The sequence below is a fragment of the Parambassis ranga genome, chromosome 5 (genome assembly GCF_900634625.1).
Source record: "Parambassis ranga chromosome 5, fParRan2.1, whole genome shotgun sequence".
Lineage (NCBI taxonomy): Eukaryota > Metazoa > Chordata > Actinopteri > Ambassidae > Parambassis > Parambassis ranga.
Genome location: NC_041026.1, coordinates 14,854,628 through 14,874,510, shown reverse-complemented (window position 1 = coordinate 14,874,510; position 19,883 = coordinate 14,854,628). Strand labels below are relative to the sequence as shown.

General features: G+C 43.6%; 1 protein-coding gene across 1 annotated transcript in view; it reads right to left on the bottom strand.

Annotated features, from left to right (window-relative positions):
* Nucleotides 1–227: 227 nt before the first annotated feature.
* gli1 (GLI family zinc finger 1) overlaps nucleotides 228–19,883 on the bottom strand; it is a 41,667-nt gene continuing 22,011 nt past the window's right edge. Inside the window, exons 2-13 of the mRNA XM_028406726.1 lie at nucleotides 10,282–10,392; nucleotides 8,267–8,502; nucleotides 7,788–7,889; nucleotides 7,497–7,695; nucleotides 7,128–7,290; nucleotides 6,802–6,909; nucleotides 6,540–6,680; nucleotides 6,266–6,415; nucleotides 5,631–5,795; nucleotides 5,267–5,509; nucleotides 4,859–5,171; nucleotides 228–4,762 (exon numbers count right to left, since the gene is read on the bottom strand). Of these exons, the coding sequence (XP_028262527.1) occupies nucleotides 2,256–4,762; nucleotides 4,859–5,171; nucleotides 5,267–5,509; nucleotides 5,631–5,795; nucleotides 6,266–6,415; nucleotides 6,540–6,680; nucleotides 6,802–6,909; nucleotides 7,128–7,290; nucleotides 7,497–7,695; nucleotides 7,788–7,889; nucleotides 8,267–8,502; nucleotides 10,282–10,352 (4,398 nt within the window). The 5' untranslated portion in view covers nucleotides 10,353–10,392 and the 3' untranslated portion in view covers nucleotides 228–2,255. The remainder of the gene's footprint in view (nucleotides 4,763–4,858; nucleotides 5,172–5,266; nucleotides 5,510–5,630; nucleotides 5,796–6,265; nucleotides 6,416–6,539; nucleotides 6,681–6,801; nucleotides 6,910–7,127; nucleotides 7,291–7,496; nucleotides 7,696–7,787; nucleotides 7,890–8,266; nucleotides 8,503–10,281; nucleotides 10,393–19,883) is intronic.

The window sequence follows — 19,883 nt, the reverse complement described above, 5'->3', positions numbered from 1 at the left end:
GAGTCATTGCACAAGGAACACAGAAACACATGTCAGCCAGCAAAAAAAACCATAATACCCTCCTATTTAACTGGAAACTTGTGTGTCATGGATCATAAAATTACAATGATATCAGCCTGCAACAAAGCCCTTTGCGGCTCACAGTGAGTAGGCGTACATCGCACAATCGCTTTACAAAACAGACACAAAGAAAAGTTCAACAAAACATTCTGCATCTGCATCCCAAACTGAGCATCTTTATTCATAAAATGGTAAAATATAGCACATATGTATAAAAAAATGTAGAAAATTGTACACAAAATATAACACTTGGCTTTTTTTCTATTATAGTTATTGTTACTGTTATAGCTTTCTGTTGCTACAGCTGATATTCTTTTGCCAGCAAAAAAGTCAGAATGAAGGATGACAGTTACAAAAATAAACACACAAACACACACACACAGAAGGCGACATCCATAAAGTTCATTAATATAAAAAATGATAATTTTATACAAAAACATGTCATACATTCTAAAGAACAGCACTATCAGTCATTGTTCATGCCCTTATTCCTAGTGTTAGTAGTGTTGTATTAAAACATACTATCTGTGCATCTTTTTTCTTACTGTTAGGTGTCTTTGGTAAATTGTACACATATTTTTTTCCCAAAATGAATAAATGTTCATTCATTTTGCTTGTGACACAACCGTCTTATTCCAACATTGTCACAAGAAACTCTTTGCCAAAAATGAAATGCGGCCTTGTTCCTGAGCATGAGTGTGCTCAGTTCTGTTCTTGAGTGATTTTTTTTCAAAGAAAAAAATACTGTGATTATTCTTTACCGAGGTTCATGTGAATGCTTATGAGAGACAGAGACCATTCCACACAGTGCTGTAGTCAGTGCAAAGCCACGGTATAAAATTAGTTCTTCTACAAAGAGCTGCAGCTCAACGATACAGCTCAACAGTTGCACAAAAATACCTTTTAGTGTACCTTTTAAAAAACACACATATTTTTAGTACAGTGGTAGCAATTGATAAATTTCACACTTCCTGACATCATGAATTAGTAATGCAGAATTTACCATAAAACTCCTCTTTGGGATTAGAGCCAAAGTGCAGCAGCACTGTACTACAGATGTACCTTATTGTCTCAAATATATGCAACTATTACAGATCTGTTAACAGATACAAACAAGCTGAGCTTCATATAAGAGTCCCAGCTGATCTTGTATGAGTCGAAGTTCGGGTTAATGTTGATAAAAACCAGGCGTTATGTTTGAATATATAAGACACCTTGCAATGTAAAGGGCATTGGTGATACATTATGATATTTGAGCTTAGCTCATTGTATGTACCCATAGAAATACAAATAAGTACACAGCTGCTTTAGGAACACTTATACAGTAAACATGTGGAGTGCAAATTCTGTCTGGAAAGGCAATTCCAACATAATTTGAATACCAAAGATTTAAACAAGTCCTGAGCATCTGCATGTAGGCACATGTGTGGGGCTGCTCTGTGTGAATGCATCTGTGCATGTGTGGGAATACTGATATGTCACTGGCGTGCGGAGTGTTGTTGTTCCTGACAAGGAAGAAATTTCGAGCAAAACAGATTAATTAGCACTGAGAAATTAATTCTCAATCACTAAAAGCAATATCTTTCTCATCTCTTCAAACAACCATTTTACTATCATCTCATCCCCTGAACGTTGGCGTTCAGAATGCAGGCAGTCCGTCAAAAGACCAGGGGATGATTATCCAATGTCATATACACACCATAATGTATATTCATATATATATATATGTATATAAAAGTTATTTACATGGATCCTTCTTTGCTCCACTGTTGCCAAAGCTCTATGTGACTGGAATGCTGTTTAGCATCATCATTTCATATCAGGCACAGAAAAATACCAAGGCAGCAGGGGAACAATACAGCAAGGCAGGCTGATCAGGCACCTTTGGTTTTAAGGTTTGTTAGTGGGGATTTGTATGTTTTTTTTTCTGTCATGAGCTCACATAAACGTAGGCTGGTTTCAACATGCAATCAAAATGATGGGTTTACATATAAAGGCATATCGGGTCTATGTATAAAACAGCACAAACTATTGATTCATCACTTAAAATGTTCCACTCAATTGTTTGTCTGCCTTAATCTACCTGAGCCTAACTCAGGGGAAAATCACTAGCAGTGACTGAGTTTGAGTTTTTAGCCACCAGACTGTTTGATTGTTAGCCTTAATGTACACTTAGCTGCCCAGGAGTCTTTCTTTTAAGACAGTGTGTTCAGGTATTTATTCTCCCCAGCCAGTGAGGTAAGCATGGACGTCATGTCACCCACAGCCATGTTGGACAGGCCAGAGCCTGCTGCCAGGCTGACAGAAGTCTGGGGCGTGGTGAGGCGGGATGAGGCCTGGGAGGAAGATCCTGGCTGACCCTGTAGAGGATTGTTGAAAGAGTCAGCATCATCAATGATGGAAGTGAAGTCTATGCGAGCATTATCCAGATCCAGGTTCTCTAAGGCATTGGGAATGGGGCCAGAATCAGGATATGGAGCCATGGGGGCAGTCTTTGTGCCGCCTGCAGGGTCCAGATTGGAGCCCATGTTATGCTGCTGGTTAAGACAAGGCCCATTTTGAGGGTCCATTTGTTTCTCCAGACCAATATTTATCTGACCAGAGTAGTACATGTTATTGTTGTTGTTGGAGGGAGAGAACATTTCATTTTGTGGGTGCTGGACTGGAGGAAGACGGACTCCTCGTCTAGGACTAGAAGAGGAGTGGACAGGGCTGAGGTGGGGTGGGCTGCCAAGGTAACCTCCTCCTACCTGTGACAGGCTGTTCTGGCGGCTAAGAGGTTTCCGTCCCTGAGGAGGCCTGGGGACCACCATCTCCTGGTTATAACATGAACCTTGGAGTCCTGGCAGCTGCTGGTCTTTAGGTGTCACTGAGCTGGGCCCCCGGCTGTGAGCTGGAGGGCTCATTACAAGGTTCTGGTTGGGATAGGAAGGATAGGTCTGGTTAGGGTAGAGGTTCTGGTTTTGGTTCTGTGGACTGTGCTGCATCATTGCTGTTTGGCCACTCAGATCCATGTTGTCAGAAAGAGGAGGAGGTTTTATTCCACTTTGCTGCTGTTCTTGTTGCTGCTCCCACATGAGGGCTTGCTGGGATTGCACATAGTTCCTCACCATCATCTCCTTCACCTGCATCATCGGAGTTTCAGATCTCTGCCCCTCAGACAGCGCAGCACCAGCGCACCCTAGACTCATCCCCCCTCCACTGGGGAATGAGCTTTGATTTGGCCCTTGAAAGTCACAGCTGGGATTGTTAGAGTTCCTCATCATTGCCTGGCCTGGTTGTTGGGGGTAACCCCGTGTCTGCTGCATTAGCATCCGTTGCTGATGGAGCTTAGCATTTTGACAGGCATCTCCACCTCCCATCCCAGGGTGGAACTGCTGCTCAGGCTTGATGATGAGTTTGTGGGTTCCATCAGAGCTGTTGAAGAGGCCTGTCTGATTGTTAAAGTGAGCCGGAGCCTGTTGAGGCTGCAGGGTAGGATCAGAATACTGCATTGCCCGCTGGTTCTGGAGAGGATGGCTGTGGGTATCATTCCAAGAACCTCCAGCATTACCACCCTGGCCTAACGCAGGATAATGTGGGCCTGAGGGACTGAGCTGGCAGGTGCTCATACTGTACTCAGCCTGCTGGAGAAGTGTGTTTGACATGCCCTCTGGCTGCATTGGCCTTCCCTGGCCCATTGGATTTGCACCCGCCCTGGATGTGACTTCCCCTCCTTGGTAGTGGTAACCTTGATCTGGGCAACTCAGAGTGTCATGACTTGGTGACAGCTGATTTGAAATAGGGCCTCCACCTCCGACTCCACTGAGGTTCTGATTCTGTTGGTGGTATCCCATGAAATTTCTCTCTGCTGGAGTCATCATCATGGAACGATCCCTGGCATCAACAGGTGCTAGATGGGGCTCCATACCCATAGACTCCATCATCACATTCTCTGTAATGCTAGGTGGCCGAGGCGAGTACATGTGCCGGGAAAGACTGGTGTCAGAGCCCCGGTGTTGCAGCGCATTCCTACGGCCCATCATAGCAACATTATTAAGGCTGTTGAAGCGCTTGGGAAGAGCTTGAGGATCTGCTGCTGATCGAACCGGATCACTGGCTCTCCTTGTGTTGTTACCTGGAGCCTGATGCGGGTAGATGACACCAGTGCCATACTCCGTGTTGGCACTGTGCCTACGAGGACCACCTTGCTGAAGGAAAGGAGGCAGAGGCTGCCCCTGGTACTCGCTCAAAACACCTCCTCTCCTACCTGGAGTACCTGGCTGCTCCATGTTAGGTAAAGGAGTAGGTGGTGGTCCACCAGTGGCTGCAGCATATTTAGCCTTTAGGCTGTACTGCTGTGCAGGAGTTAAATTGGGAAGACCTGGCAATCCTCCTCCAGGACACGGAGCTCCTCTACGGTTGGTCTCTGGTGAGAGAGGATCTCCCCCAGCCTGTTCTGGGCCAAGGAGATGACATCCTCCACCTGCTGTCCCTCCTATTTGTGAGACCTCACTGGACCGTCGACTGGACAGATAAGGAGACACCATAGAAGAACGACGGCTCACTGTATAGGCGGAGCTTAGGCTGCTGGTGCCACTTCCTCTTCTGTCGTTAGTAGAGCCGACAATAGTTCCTCCAAGATCATGGTTGGACAACTCCATAACACGCCGATTTGAGAGAAGTGGAGAAGGTGCACACATTCCCATATTCTCCCCCGAACCTGAAAACAGACACCCAGAAAAAAAACATCAATATGATGAAATTAATTTGATTATAAGGACAGTCATGTCCAGTACACCTGCTCGCACATACGCACCGGGAAGTGCAGGAAGCTTGTTGCTGGCACAGCGGCCAGGAGGGGTAGGCCTGCGGATTTGCTTCAGCTTGTCAATCTTCAGGTTCTCCAGCCTCTTTAGAGCCTGTGCTGACATCCCCATCGTTCCTGGTTCCCCTCCTAGTCCTCCTCCTCCTCCTCCTCCTGCAACTCCGTCTTCCAGTGCTGTGAGATCCTCCAGACTGCCTGCTGCATTCAGGTTCATTTCCACACCACTGTCATTGTTGTTGGCGCTCCCCAGTGGAGAACGTTCACTACTGCAGGAGGACTGACCACCTGGACTTGGCTGGGATTTCTGGAAGAAGGGGGGAAAAGGGTTTTGTGTACTCTAGACAACCTTTTACGTGCTAATTCAGACAGTGTAGTAGAGTAAAAGACTTTATTACTCACCAGAGTAGTCTCAGGGGCCAACAGTTTGCAGTCTTCTCTGCGAGTCTCCTCTTTTTCCATCAGCATTTCTGAGTTTGAGCCTCCAGGGGTCATAGCTGATCCGGGGGGACGTGGGCCTGTGTCTCCTCGATGTTTCTTGGTGATGTGAGCTTCAGGACCATGTACCGTCTTCACATGTTTACGCAGAGAGCTTGGATCTGTGTAACGCTTAGTGCAACCAGGGATCTTACACACATAAGGTTTCTGTAAAAGAGCAAAGCTTCTGTCAGTGCATAATATCTTGTTTGTGCATGTACAGTAGCTCTCATTTCATTCTACATCGCTGTGTATCATCATCACTTCATTACTTTATATGCCTCTGTACCTCATTGGAATGAGTTCGATTTTGATGCTTGGCTCTGTCTGAAGCATTGGAGAAGGCTTTGTTGCAGCCTTCATGTTCACACACATACGGTTTCTCCCCGGTGTGAGAGCGTAAGTGGGTCTTCAGATTCTCCAGGCGAGAGTAGGCCTTATTACAGCCTTCAAACTAAAACAGAGAAAAACACACATATAAGAATAAGAACAGCATAAACAGTAATATCTGTGCTTCAGTGGCTTGCAGTGAAGTGCTGTGACAAGAACTTTATAAAGATTTATCTATTTCATGTTTGAATGGAAGATTTGTGCAAGACTTTTTTTCAATAACTCTGAAATAACTTATTATGTTCTTAAAAGTAAAAGTGGTGCCACAACACTGTATAAAGACAAACCGGTAAATGAGCAAGACATGGTGGTAGCAGCACTGAGGGTAGCCTCAGAGAGTCGATGTGGTATTGAAGCTAACAGCTGTTACATCCACTGGGATGGTCATATTTGCTTGCTCCTCTTATTTGCTTCTTTTTTAATTTAAATGTCTTACTAGCCCTCACAAAACCTTTCATCGTGCTTCTGGCTATTGCAAGGGGAACTCACTGTATACAAACAGAGGGACAAGACAGAGATTTAAGATTCACTCACAGTGCACTTGTGTGGCTTTTCTCCTGTGTGCCTGCGCATGTGAACCACCAGCATGTATTGGGCTTTGAAAGGCCTCTGTTCTCGAGAGCACTCCTGCCAGTGACACACAAACTCCTTCTTCTCTCCGTGGATGTGCTCATTGTTGATGTGCTGAACAGAACATAGATGAACAAGAGGTCTCGTCAAATGCTTTGAGTCATTATGTGGTGAAAAGAAATGTTATTCAGCCATTGTCTGTGCCATTTTGTCTCTCTCTTCAGTTTATATGGCTTACATGAACTAGCTGGTCTTGTGTATCAAACTCCTTGTTACAGCTCTCCCAGTGACAGTTGGTCTCGTAGACGGCCTCTGGTTCAGGTTTCCCATCTTCTTTGTCCAAGTCATCTCTGCCATCCAGAAGACCCAACAGAGGGTCCTGGTAACACATAATCATGTAATCTACTGTTAATATAATGGAAGTTGCCATTGGAGTATAGACCTCAATCAGTTTGACTGACACTAAGCTGCAAATATCTTTAATAAGAGCATTACTGTACCTGAGTACCAGTGGAAGAGGGACTGGCTACATCTCCCTCTGACCTCTCCTCCAGGCTCTTCACATTCATGCCATCTATCACACCACCCAGCCCTGGTTCAGTCTTCAGCTGCAAAAATACATTATATTATATCACATTTCCAGCCTGTTTCTGTCCCTTAAAGCCATTCACGACAGTAACACTTGCACCAACACAATGTTTCTGTCATCTAGCTGCTAGAGCTTTCTCTTACCACCTCTTACCCACTCCCTACCAGCTGTCAGAAGCAGAAGGTGTACGGGTGCCTTAATTACTGCTTTGTGAAGTGATTGAAAGAGCTGTCTTACGTGTCCATGCTTGGGCGGAGCCTGCAGCCGAGGATTGTGTGGAGGTAAACGGGATGCTTGGCAGGGACCTGGTGTGTGCCCACCCATAGGTGTCCCTCCTCCATACATGGAGTTTTGTTGTCTGGACTGGCAGTTCATATTGCTGGAATAACCCAATGATGGACTGCAGAGTAAGAAAAAAAATGTCAACATAATATTCATTCGTATCATGGCAAAAAGGGAATTTCAGGAGACAGATTGAGCATCCTCAACATCCTCTAAGACTTAAAAAAAGGGAGAAATGTGGAGAAGATATTTTTTGCATCCAGCACATAGTAGATAAGGAGGAGGAAAATACATATTTATTTATAAACTCAAGAGATGTCTGACCTCATGGCGCTCACAGAGAGATGTCCGTACGAGCTGGCCCCATTAGGGTTGCAGCGAGAGTTGACAAAGGCCACCAGAGAGTTGGGTGAGGTCCGGATGACCGTCTGCAGGTCTACACTGGCATCAGACAAAGGAGAAATAGACAGAGCTCTCTTCTTGCTCAGCTTCAGCATGGAACGAGGTGTAGAGAACCTTGAGCCTAAATAAATAGGACAGCATAAGCATGAAAATCATCAAATAGCATTCAATAGTATTTAAAAAAGCAGACAGCGTATGTGGTTGTTTCCTTACCGTCACCAGACCCAATCTGATCAGAACCTGGCTGAACCTGGCAGAAGTTGTGATGTGATGACATCATGTTGTTCTGGGTACAGTAGGGGGTGCTATTTCCACCTGTAGGGCATCACAGAGAGTTGTGTCAAAGCAATAATTAAGAAAAAAAGTGAACAGCACACGATGCTGACCTGCAGTCCTGTGCACTCCAGATAGGACTGTGGATGTAATAAAACTCCTGGGATTACTGCTAGTAATATATTATTATATAAAGAACTTTATAGAGTTTAATTGAGAAGTCCAATGCTTTGAAATTAAACGTATTACTGACCCACTGCAATCCAACACCGCCCAGTAACAGACACATTTATGTTTCACCACTACAACCAGCCACATTGTGTTCTCTGACGTTTCTGTTTCAGTGTCTCAGGTGTCCTTAATCCCAAATCAATAGCAGATGTGAGATTAAGGGAGATGTAAGAGATACTCTGACTCACCCTCCGTGGGCGGCATGCCCCTGTGGCCCATCATACTGTGCGGCGGTGGGACTTGAGGGGGCCTCATATATTGATCCATTGAACAGTGGCCAATCCCCTGCCCTAGTCCCGATCCGTGAGTCATGCTGGAAGTCATGGGATTATACATGGTGTGGCAGTCCTGGGGCGGGCCCTCATGAAGCGGAGCACGGAGCAAAGACACATCAGTGTAGGGAGACTGGTCTGATGGGACTAGGCTGCAAACATCAGACACAAAGGTCAAAGTTAATGTGGATATGAGCTTTGCAAAATATAAAGAGTATGATCATATGTTGTTTTTTTAACGTAACAAGACAATTCACCTAATTGTGATTGTAAATTCACAAATAATTATCAATAAATGCTGGAAAATGTCACTTGGACCTCATAAATGATAAAAGGTTATGTGAATGGAAATCTTTGACATATCTATCAGCTGAAACTGTACTTTGAGGTGGTGACATTTCTCCTTGTGATGTCTTCTTCCCACCACTAGATGGAGTGTAGCCCCTTGTCTTGGTCTAATCTGTGGAAATGTACTCATCTGGGCTTTCCCCTTCCAAAGTACAAAATTGAAGCTTCATTGTAACTTTCCAGTCTTCCCATGAATGTCAATCAATCCTCTGATGCTCATTGGCTAGTTCAGAATCAGTCTCTTCGCCCGTCCCCTCTTTCTCTGTCAGATTTCATCTTTCCACCTTCTCCTAAGTCGTCCTTTCAATTCTGTAATTCTTTCAATACGTGTATTCCACACAGGAGCTTAATCTGTCCTCTCTAATCCACTGTGCCAGTTCCCTCCAAAATCACCTCCCTCCATTCTCTGTTCTCTTCTCTCATTCACCCATTCTGTTGTACTTTCTCTCTCTCTCTCTCTCTGTATCTCTTTCTATCTCCTCTTCCTCTTTCCTCCTCCTCCTCCTACTGTTTTTTCTCTGTCCTGCCCTAGCCACCTTTCTCTCCAAACCTCTCTCTCTCTCTCTCTCTGCTTCACCCTGACTCTGGGTAACCTGAGTGGGGCGCGAGGCAGTCATGCAGAGCGCAGCGGGGCCTGGTCAGCCTGTAATTAGCAGCTGTCAGAGAGAGGCCGAGTCCACCCGCAACCTGGGTGGCATGAGGAAGGAGGGAGGAGGGAGGAGAGGGTGGATAAGGGGAGGAGTGTAGGGCTGAGCTAGCACTGTGTCTACAACAATTGCAGAGAGTCCTGGGCTTCTACATCCCCAGAATATCTGTGTGAAGATTAAAATAGTCACAGCTTCTGGACCTTTAAGATGAGTGTGACGTCTAATTTCTATAAAGGAGCTGCACTGATTTCTGGTTACTAAAAGAAGACTGAAAAAATGAGATGGTAATGGAATTGATAGAAACATGTTTCAGTTATGTGCTTTCTTTTGATGTTGAGAAAGGCTTTTAAAACATACTTATTTACATTTGTCCCAAACATGTAAGTGCATGACAGTTTGTGGTTTTTAGAGAAGTTGCGGTGTGTGCTGCTCTTAAAATCTTGTCATTACAGTAAGGTTGCCATGTTTAATGCCTTCTTAGCATCTGTATGAAGACATGTTAAGTCAGCATTAAGGGAAGAATTAATTACTGACAGGGAAAATCCACACAAACGCCCACAGACGTCAGAACAAGTTGATATTTCTGAGCCAATACTTTTTTTTTTTTGCCAGTACTGATATTAAAATATACTCCTCCTTGACATGTTTAAACTCATTTTTGGAGTCCCTGTGTTGTTTACAACTTAAAAGTGCATGTGCACACACCAAAGTCTGAAAACGTGAGATGATTCTAGAAACACTTTGATATGGATGGATGGTATTAGTCATGTACCGGTAGTCATATAGTCAAATATATGGGGTATGAATAAAATCTAATTTTATGTGTAGTACAGACTGCCCATCAAGCAGTACATGCTTTATGTATGTGTTTGGAATATATGCATTAATGGCCAATATATTGTTTTGTGGAGAGATGCAGCGTAATTAGCATCTTACCCTCTTGAGGGCTGGCCGGGCGAGGTCTCATAGTAATACAGCCCCTGGTGTGGCTGCATATCCACTGGCATTGGAGCTCCCAGACCTTACTGCTCCCCGTACACCCTGGACCTGACGCAGAGACACAAGGACACGGTTAGGCCAAAGAGAGCAAAACCAAACAAACCCAACCCAACCAAACAAAACGAAACCCCACCAGAATGAAAAAGTCAAATACACAAGAACAATTGTGGTCGATGAAAAAAAAGAACATGTAGGACGTTAATAACAGACCAAAGCAAACCAAGAAAAACAGTATAAGAGCAAAATAAGCACTGACTCATATTTATTTTAAAGTGTTGGTGCAAAGTATGAAATGTAAAACTTAATTCTTGATTTTATTCCATGTTGCTGAAGTGAAAAAAACTCTTTTAGAGGCCAATTCTATAGTAAGTTGACCTCAATTTAGATAATATAGAGAGAGACTATGTCTCCTTACTCCTATAAAGAGGTGTGTTGTAGAGTGTTCGAATCCTTCTACAGTTCCACAAAGATACAAATAAAGCCATCTGGGTTTATTCACCTTAATAAAAAAATAATAAATAAAACAAAAATATTCTCATATGTTGTTCTACATTCTTACATAATGTATGATTCACATATTAATTCTCTCACTGGCTGATGTCTCTCAGCTCCTGTCTCTTTACGAGATTACGAAAGTTAAAACAAACAGTTAATTTGCCATTGTTAGTCATTCAGAGTATTTTGTTCACGTTATAGTAACATATCCAGGAGTTGGATAGAAGTGTTTGTCGAACTAATGTCATGGAATTCAAACACACAAAATTGCTAAGAAACAGTATAACTGCAGCTTTAACGGCTACTGATCTGTGGAACAGCCATCTTGGATTTAGGTGATCCAGTTTAAATTTCCAGCTGAAACTCAGACGACTTCCCTGATGAAAAGGAGTGCTGGTGAAGCATAAATCCGCTTAATGTCTCACTAATCAACAGAAATGTCTTGAATACACCCATACATGTTTGATGCAAAATCAAGCCTGAGAACAGACAGCAGGAAAAATCCACAACAAAGATTTCAGCAGGACATCCTTGTTTGGCACATGTTACAGATGTTGTGTGACATAACGCTGGTTGTTTGTATGCTATACCACATTTGATGCCTTTAATGCCCTAATGATACTCAAGCAAAAAAAAAAAAGTAAAAGCCTAATAGGTCCCTTATAATTGTAGCTTGTGTGACTGATGTGCCCTAACACAATCCCTACAGATTAGACAGAAGCCTGTCACACAAACAGTGGGCTTGGCTGTAATCTCCTTTTTCTAAACATGATCGTGCAAAGGATCAGCATGGAAGAAGAAAACCTACCTTAAAGCTTAAAGGACGAAAGTTTGGGGATGCTAGACACACAAACAGAGAAAAATGAAAGAAGGACAAAGCAGCCTTTTGTACGAGACTCATATTGAGAAGGTGTCTTTCAGCAGGAGCGCATGTGTAAGGTAATTCTAGCTGAGAGATCTCAGGAACAACCACCTGCTCATTACATCCAACCACATCAGTGCAGGTACTAATAGTCGGAACTGTGGTTTTTTTACATGTTAAGAAAAAAAAGGGTAATTAGGAGCAAAAAGAGAGGACTGGTGGCTTGTATATAAGAATTTATCACCTGTCAAATCCACAAAATAAAACACCTTTCTATATTTATTATCTGTGACTTTATGCCTGCAAACATGTATGCTATGCATGTTCAAACAAAATATCACTTTGCTTGTGTTTATGTGACAAACCAGCAGAGCGGCTGTCTGTCCGCTGCAGATGAAAGCTCTATGGTGTCAGTGTAACAGGTTGCCAGGCCTGTTATGTAGTAGCACAAGTGTTAAAAGGGCAGTGGGGACCTATTTAAGCCCACAAGCCACCAGGGGGGGATTTTGGTATACTCAGAGTTAGCGACTGGCTAAATTACATGGGCGGTCCAAAGGCTAATTGCACATATTCAGCGCAGGCTTTGCATGTGTGTATGATAATTAGCAGGACGTGCTAAATAGAGATTTTGGCGAGCACCTCAGCTGTCTAGAACTAATAAATACCAAAAAGTGGGTCCACACACACACACACACACACACACACACACACACACACATTGGCACACCTGTCAGTCACGCCACGGGGTAGCATAAAAATCCAGCGGCCACCAAGTCTACAGAGAATGTAAGTGAAAGACTGACTGTGACAGTGTACTCAAGCAGGTGTGAATGAAGAAAGTTCTGCAGTGTATTGAGTGTGTGTGTAAATGTGTGTGTGTGTGCTAGCTAAATAGTGGTGGATCTCAGTGAATAATGTATGCACCCACCTGCACATAGGCAAGCTGCGAGCGAGTGAGAGCATTAGTGTTGTAGGTCTGTGTAAACACACTAAACTGAGTCTGGTGTAAATAACTTGCATGGTACAAACTGTAGCTTACTCTCTTATCCAGAAAAAAAAGTCAACAGCATTAATATTTACGAATTCTGAGCAGCCCAGTCTCTCAGATGTTTCCATTGAAAAATTGCATGAAATTGTCTCTCTTTGGGTGGTCAAAATATTACAAGCACCTGTCTGTTTAAGTCAAAATAAGCTGGTGTGGCTGAAGGTAGTGAGAGATGAGTCACATGTCTTGTTACAAATGCATGCAGCACAACAGTGTGAGTGATTTTTGAGAAAGACAGTAACCTTAGTATGTTTTTTTTTACTTGGATAACATCAAGTCAGCACTGTCTGAGCACGGTAGAAAGGAGGTGCAGTGGAAACACTAGTGGGGAGTGCTCTTATAAATGACCCCCAACACCATCACCACCACACAGGACACCTGTGACAATACCCACGACATGATCTCGACTATGGGTCTAAAGAGATAATCTGCCTTTTTTAAGGTGGTTCCTGGGGTATTTCACCAGGAATTTGTAAATATGGATGAGACTTGGATCCACCGCCTAAGACATGGGAACGCCCTGAGTATCTACTTAAGACAAAAGGGTGAGGTCACATTATTATAGGAGCCTATGCTGATCAACTATTAGAGAAAGCAAAAAAGGATCCATCATGGGACTCGTCCACAAGTTAGCATCCAGAAAAGTGAATTTTAACTCATCCTATTCACTGACTTTGGCAGGGGTTATAATGACATCATTGCTGCTTGGACCAATTTCTAGAGGTCAAGAACACAGATTACACACAAAAAAAGGCATTTGTATGCTCTACAAGATGAAGTGTGTAAATATAGGAGGGTTAGGGCAGGAATGTGCAGGTAATCATACAACATTGAATAAACATAGTGGGAGAGGCTTTACAGCATGAGAGGCACCTATGTGGATATATATGCTGTGTATCTGCGCTCCTAGACATTCACAGAGGGATGACTTCATATACATGTGGTGCTGACACAGGTGTCGTGGCATTGTGCTATTTTAGGTGAGTATTTTGTGAGTAGTCTCCGGTGTAATTTTGCGGTGCTGGGTTAGAGAGGGAGGGGGCAGCAGCATATTAAAAACCTCAAGGCCATAAATCAAACGGCTAACTAAACAAGTCTGCTGTACTGCGGCACGGGAAGCTGAGCAGAAACCAAGGAGCTGAGGATGAGGACAGGATGTCCAGCCACACTTTCTACACCCCAAAAACCATTCAAACACTCCAGGTTCACAAACCCTGCAACGTCCTGACCTCGCACAAATACGACTCAGAGCAGTCAATAACTTTCTCCTCACTGTACAATTGAGTGTGTTGTCTTCATGCACTGATTGTTGCACCTTTTTAAAACAACCCTACTTTCTCATGACTGTAAGAATATGTTTCTTGTTTCTACTCCAGCTTACCTACTTACTCACCAAACCAACACAGCCTACCACCAATAAAAAAAATGGATTTGTATTCTTAAGGGCCTATTACTCACTTCCTCTGTCAGAACCCAAACCGCTGCACTGTAAAGATCCACCACTCAACAAACGCTGATGTACCAACTACTGCAGCAGATCTGGCTCACAGTCAAACATGTTCACATTTAAAGCCACACCATAAAATAAAGAGGAAATAGTACGCTCTTCTTGCAGATGATTCCACATGATGTCATAGGCAAAAAAACACACTTTTTGCTCAGCTGAATCCACTTTTTGGGTGTTTTGCTGTTGCAGATTCAAACAGAGCGCTGGCTGTTGTGTTGTCGGGTTTGTGCAGTTGATACTATAGGCATTAAGTGTTGTTTGAACACATTTCATGGAATAAGTCAACTTTCCATGAATCTCAAGGACTTTTACCCAGGGCGCTGGGGTCTGTGTCCGGCCATCGCTGTGCAGATACTGGCCTACAATGGACAGTTTTCTGACATTTAAGACCTACTCATGTAATCCTATAAGGCCACGGCAATAATTTTACACCACTTACAACATATTATGTTAAATGTGTAACTGTTTAAGCTTAAATACAGTAACAATTATGGGACAGGATACATTGTTAGATTGCTGCCTTGCATTAGGTTTTACATTAATGGACTTTGATGGTTATTTATCCCGCTTCTCCCAGTCATCAGGTAATAGTTGGTGTTTGCGTTATACAAAGAGAAACATTGTTTAGCCTCCGGCCCAGTTTGGTCATTTGTGACATTCCCATAGAGTGCCGATCCTTCTCTTTCTGCGGAAGTCTCCAGAGAGGACAGACATTTCCACAGGTCACTGCTCGTGTCACACAAAAGGTCCAGGCTCCGGCCCTGCTCTGGCTCTGCTGCTTCTGCACTCCTCTTCTCTCCTCTTGGGTGTAACATTAAACTGGGGCTCACCCCCCCCCCCCAATCTACCTCCTCATTCAATATAAAAAGAAGCATTTAAGGACATCCCCTTTTCCCCCTTACCCTCATTTCTTCTCTAATCTCAGATGGGTATATGAGTATACAGTGTGTGTGCTGGATAATCTGTTACTCGGACAGCGTTTACTCACAGAAAACAGCCTGAAAAAAACTCAACACACATATTTGGAGCTTGTTGCATGCAGTGTAAACAGCCATCTGAAAGTATTTTCTCCCCCCACCCTCTCTCCTGCTCGTTCCCTGCTGTCCTCCTCTCATTCTGCCTTTTCCATTGCTCTGTATCTCTGACTATCTCCTGCTCCCTCTTCTCCCCCCGCCTCCACCCTCTCTCTCTCTCTCTTTCTCTCTCTCTCTCTCTCTCTGCTCATTCCTGCTCTTGCGACCTCTCCCTCGCCCCTCCCCCCTCCTGGCGAAGCTGCAGTCGAGGTGGGTGTTCTCTGGCTGTTATGACTTGAGAGACGATAATGGCAGCTATAATGTAGCCAGCCGTTCCTGATGTGGCTGGGCTTGTGGGGGATTCTGTTGTGTTAAGGCTGGAGACAGAGCAAGGGAGGGAGAGAGGGTGGGGGAGAAGGAAGGCGGAGCTCGGGCCTTCAGCCAACCACAGCCCAGATTCTACCTCGTTTTCTTCTTCTTCTTCTTCTTTTTCTCTCACACCAACTTTTTTGTAGCCCTGTTGTTTTCCTTCAGTGGTAAACTTTGTTTTTAAATTCTGACTTTGTTTTTGTAACCCCCTCTCCCCACCCAACACACACAGACTCGCCTCCTTTCCTGCCTCTCTTCCCCCCCACCCTCACTATGTTTTTTACCCCTTTTACCCAGACTCTGTGAATTCCTCACAGCTGCTGTAATGTGATGGGGGCCGATGGTGTGACCACCGAAAGGCCACAGGGCTGGAGACATCACTGTAATGTACAATAAGCTCTACTCACTGACCTGCTGCAGGGAAGATTAGTGTCATAGCTACTTATCAACAGCCAGACTGAGTTTGATTTAAACTGTTCTAACGCCAATTAAATCCAAGACTTAGGTACATTTTTTTTAACAGCAAATACACAAAAGTAGGGCCTGGAAATAATTCAGTGTTTTCACATTGTCATCCAGACGATATCATATTAAATTTGTGCAAAACCGTACAGCCAAACTTTTTGTTTATTGTGAGTAATCCACAGTTCAGCTGGTGTTCTTTTCATTTTCATTTAGTTTTCCTGCATTTTCTTTAGTGTATTTGTATTTTTCCTGGTTCATTTTGCTCTGATTTGGTTGTTTTCTGTTTTATTTTGGAAGTCTGGTTCCCTTGTATGTGTGTGTCTTACTTCCTCTTGTGTTTCCCGCCATTGTGATTGCTTGCCCCGCCCTAATGTGTTTCACCTGTGTCTTGTTATCCCCCATGTATATGTCTTGTGCTCTCCTTTGTCCTGTGTTCCTCCCTGCGTGTGTGTGTGACTGTGATGGTGATGGTCTTTTGTTGTCACTGTGTTACTTCTGAAGTGTCTCATTTATTACTGTTTTCAGTGTCTGTCTTCTTCCTTAGTTTTACTCTTTGTTATTTGCAATTTTTGGAGCCTTTTGTTGGTTGTTTTTGTACTTTGCCCTGTCCACATCCAGGAGCAGAGACAATATGAGGACAGGTTTAACAGTGAGACAGATAAAGTTCAGATCCTGCTCAAACATCATATCAGAGCTGCATCTGTCATATATATGCCTGAATGAGGACTATTAAAGGAAAGATGTCCAGTGTCCAGTGACAGAAAGCCTTTACTTCGATGGTGTTGTGATTTAAAGAATGTCAAAAATGCTGCTCCATACTCTAAGATAATTTACATTTATTTAAAAAAAAGCTTTAAATAAATGTATGCCAAACCTACACATGAGAGAAAAATAGAAAAATGTTTTGACGTCACTGTTTTACAGTTAACACCATAACCCCAGTTTCAACTGCTCCACATGTCACATTTCTCTGTACTGTAAACTGCGGGCAGAGGGAGCTGTGGTGGTGGTGATGTCTCACTGCTGGGGGTTCTCACCTTGTCGAAATAGCAGAATGAAACGTTGATCCCTTGTTGCTACACAGTCGGAGTGACTGATGACAGACATCTGGGCACTGCAGGGGATGAGTGGGAGCTAAACTGAGCGCAGCAGAGCAGAGTGGAGCAGAGTGTAGAGCCTTCAAATAACAATTTTGAATGCTTATGCAAACTAAAAGTGATGTTTTTATCAATGCACAACTGTCAGGTTATAGAGATGAAAAGGAACACGTTGCTGTAACTGCACAGTGATGATTACTGTACAAGAAGTGTGTTGTGCTGTCGGCCACTGAGCAGCTTCAGGCTGTTTCGATTTTTAACACTTGCGAAATCTCACAACACCACAAAAACTCTCTTAGGACGACAGATGTGGTGCTACCAGCATATGTGAGTGTGTTCCTCTGCTTTAGCTCCCTGTTCCTTCGCTTCTCTGTCCTTTAGGCCACCCACCCTCCATCCTGCACATACCTGTGGTTTCCTGTGCTCCTCTCCTCCCTCCGCCCTCCCTTTACCTCCACTCCTCTGTTCCTCACACACATATACACCTTTCTCTTTACTCTAACACACATTAAACATCTTTTCCTTCTTCAGCATTTGCTTGTCTGTGTATCAAAAAGGTAATGCCAAGTATTTCTTTGAACTCCTTTTAAGGAGGAGAACGAGAGAAAACAGAGGGAGAGAAGGATGGATGGATAAAGCAGATGAGGAAAGGTTGATTCACACAGCTGGCTACCAGCTGTAGACTGAGGCAGCTCACAGAACGGCTCCATCTATAAACAAGAAGGAGCCCAACCCCCAAATTTTCACAAAAAGAAAAATATACTAGCAGAGCTTTGTCACTGTAAATCCAATGCGGCTCTTCGCGTTCCCCAGCGCTACCGAACATCATCCAGCTGCTCTTTTTCCTCTCTTCCTTTCTGCAGCTCTACATCATGTTTCCTCATAGCTTTTTTTTGCCCAGTCCACTCATGACTTCTGAGGCTGTACTGTCACTGTAGAAGCAGTCAATCATTCTCAGTGAAAGGAAAAATATCCCTGTGCAGAGCTTCACCGGCACTGGCGGCTAACGTCTGAATCAGGGAACAAAAACCAGATAATAATCTGTTCGGTTTATAGTAAGACCGCAGTGATTATAAGAAAAATAATAATCCTAACAGTCTTGGGTGGGCAGGCATTATTTATAGCCGGTCTGCTCCTACTTATATTCCTTAGTTGTATAACACAGCTGGAAGCGAGGGAGGAGAGAGAGAGAAGGTGGAAAACTCATGAGGAAAAAGAGACAGAGGAAAGAGAGACACAGGGGCTCCAGGGGATGGAGGTGGAGCGTGTGTGTGTGTGAAGGGGCGGATATGCAATGCATGTGTGTGGTTAGCGGAAAGAGAGACACTACATGAGTGTACATTTATGTGTGTGTTTGTGTACGGTGTGTGGGAGAAACCGCAGCTCAATCCTTCCAAAAGATGACAGCAGCAGACGAGGTCTGCAGGCCACCAGACGAACAGAGTGACCACAGCTCTGAGAGGCTCTCACAAAGAGGAAACAAGGACGCACAAGACAGACACACACACATGAAGCTGAGCAGACAGAAGTAATCAAGAGGAAACCCAGCGGAATTTGTTGAGGAGGACTCATTTTCATACTGAATATTTTTGCTTTAGGGTGTAAAAGATGAAGATGGACCGGAAGAGGGATACTGCAACAATGTGTAGATTCAAAGCCAGCCACAGACATACTGTAATCATAATGACTGGCAGGATTTCCATTCAGACAAAAAAAGAAAGGCCCAAAAAACACAAGAAAACCAAACACCATCCACTTTCTCACACTGTAAAATCCCCATAAAATCAGAAACTGTGTTTTCCAATCACCTCAATAATATAAATAACAAAAGAGTTGCCTCTTCTTTTAAAGGCAAAGCTTCTCAGAGCTGGTACAGTGTTAAGTACTATTGCTTGTTTTCATCATGTCGTCTATTTCATCTTCACCATCGTTCTGAAATATTTGTTATAGGTTTGAACATGCAAGTCCTCCGCGGACTAATCATCCAACATACAACATACATTTGGACCAGAATTGCATATTGCATTACTGTAGAATTACTACTATCCAGCAGAAATAGACTTATAATAACATAACCTCGGTGCCTACATTACCCACAATCCAACTTAAGAGTCCTAGAGGAGTCAAGAAGCTAGAGATATTTTTAACTTATTCATTAGCCCCAAAATGTGTGTTACAGCTCAAATCATGTTGATCTACATCTCTATTTTCACTGTTTGTCACAAAAGCTGTGCAGACCTGTCTTCATCATGACACTGTTGCATCACTCAGTGATTACATGTGTGTGTGTACGTGTTGTTGTATTTAACTGTCTCAGCTTTTATGGTCCAAGCATCTCCCTCGTGCACCAACTAGGAAATTTGCAATAAACCAAACACGAATCGACGTCCGCCACAATGCGATGACAAGAATGTGTTGATGTAGCATTTAGTTAAACAAACCTCCTCAATTCACAGAGTAAACAAGTTACAGAGCAACACTGCTCATCTCCTGTGTGGTCCTGCTCCTAGCTGCTGAATTCATAATTAATATCTCACAGGCGCTTTGCTTTAATACCCAGATGTTGGTAGGAGAAAGGCATCCGAGCCTGCGTTAGCTTTTAATTGGCTGGGATCCCTGAGCTAATGTTTGGAGTTCAGCATGTGACTCAGAGACTCAGAAAGAGAGAGAGAGAGAGAGAGGGAGA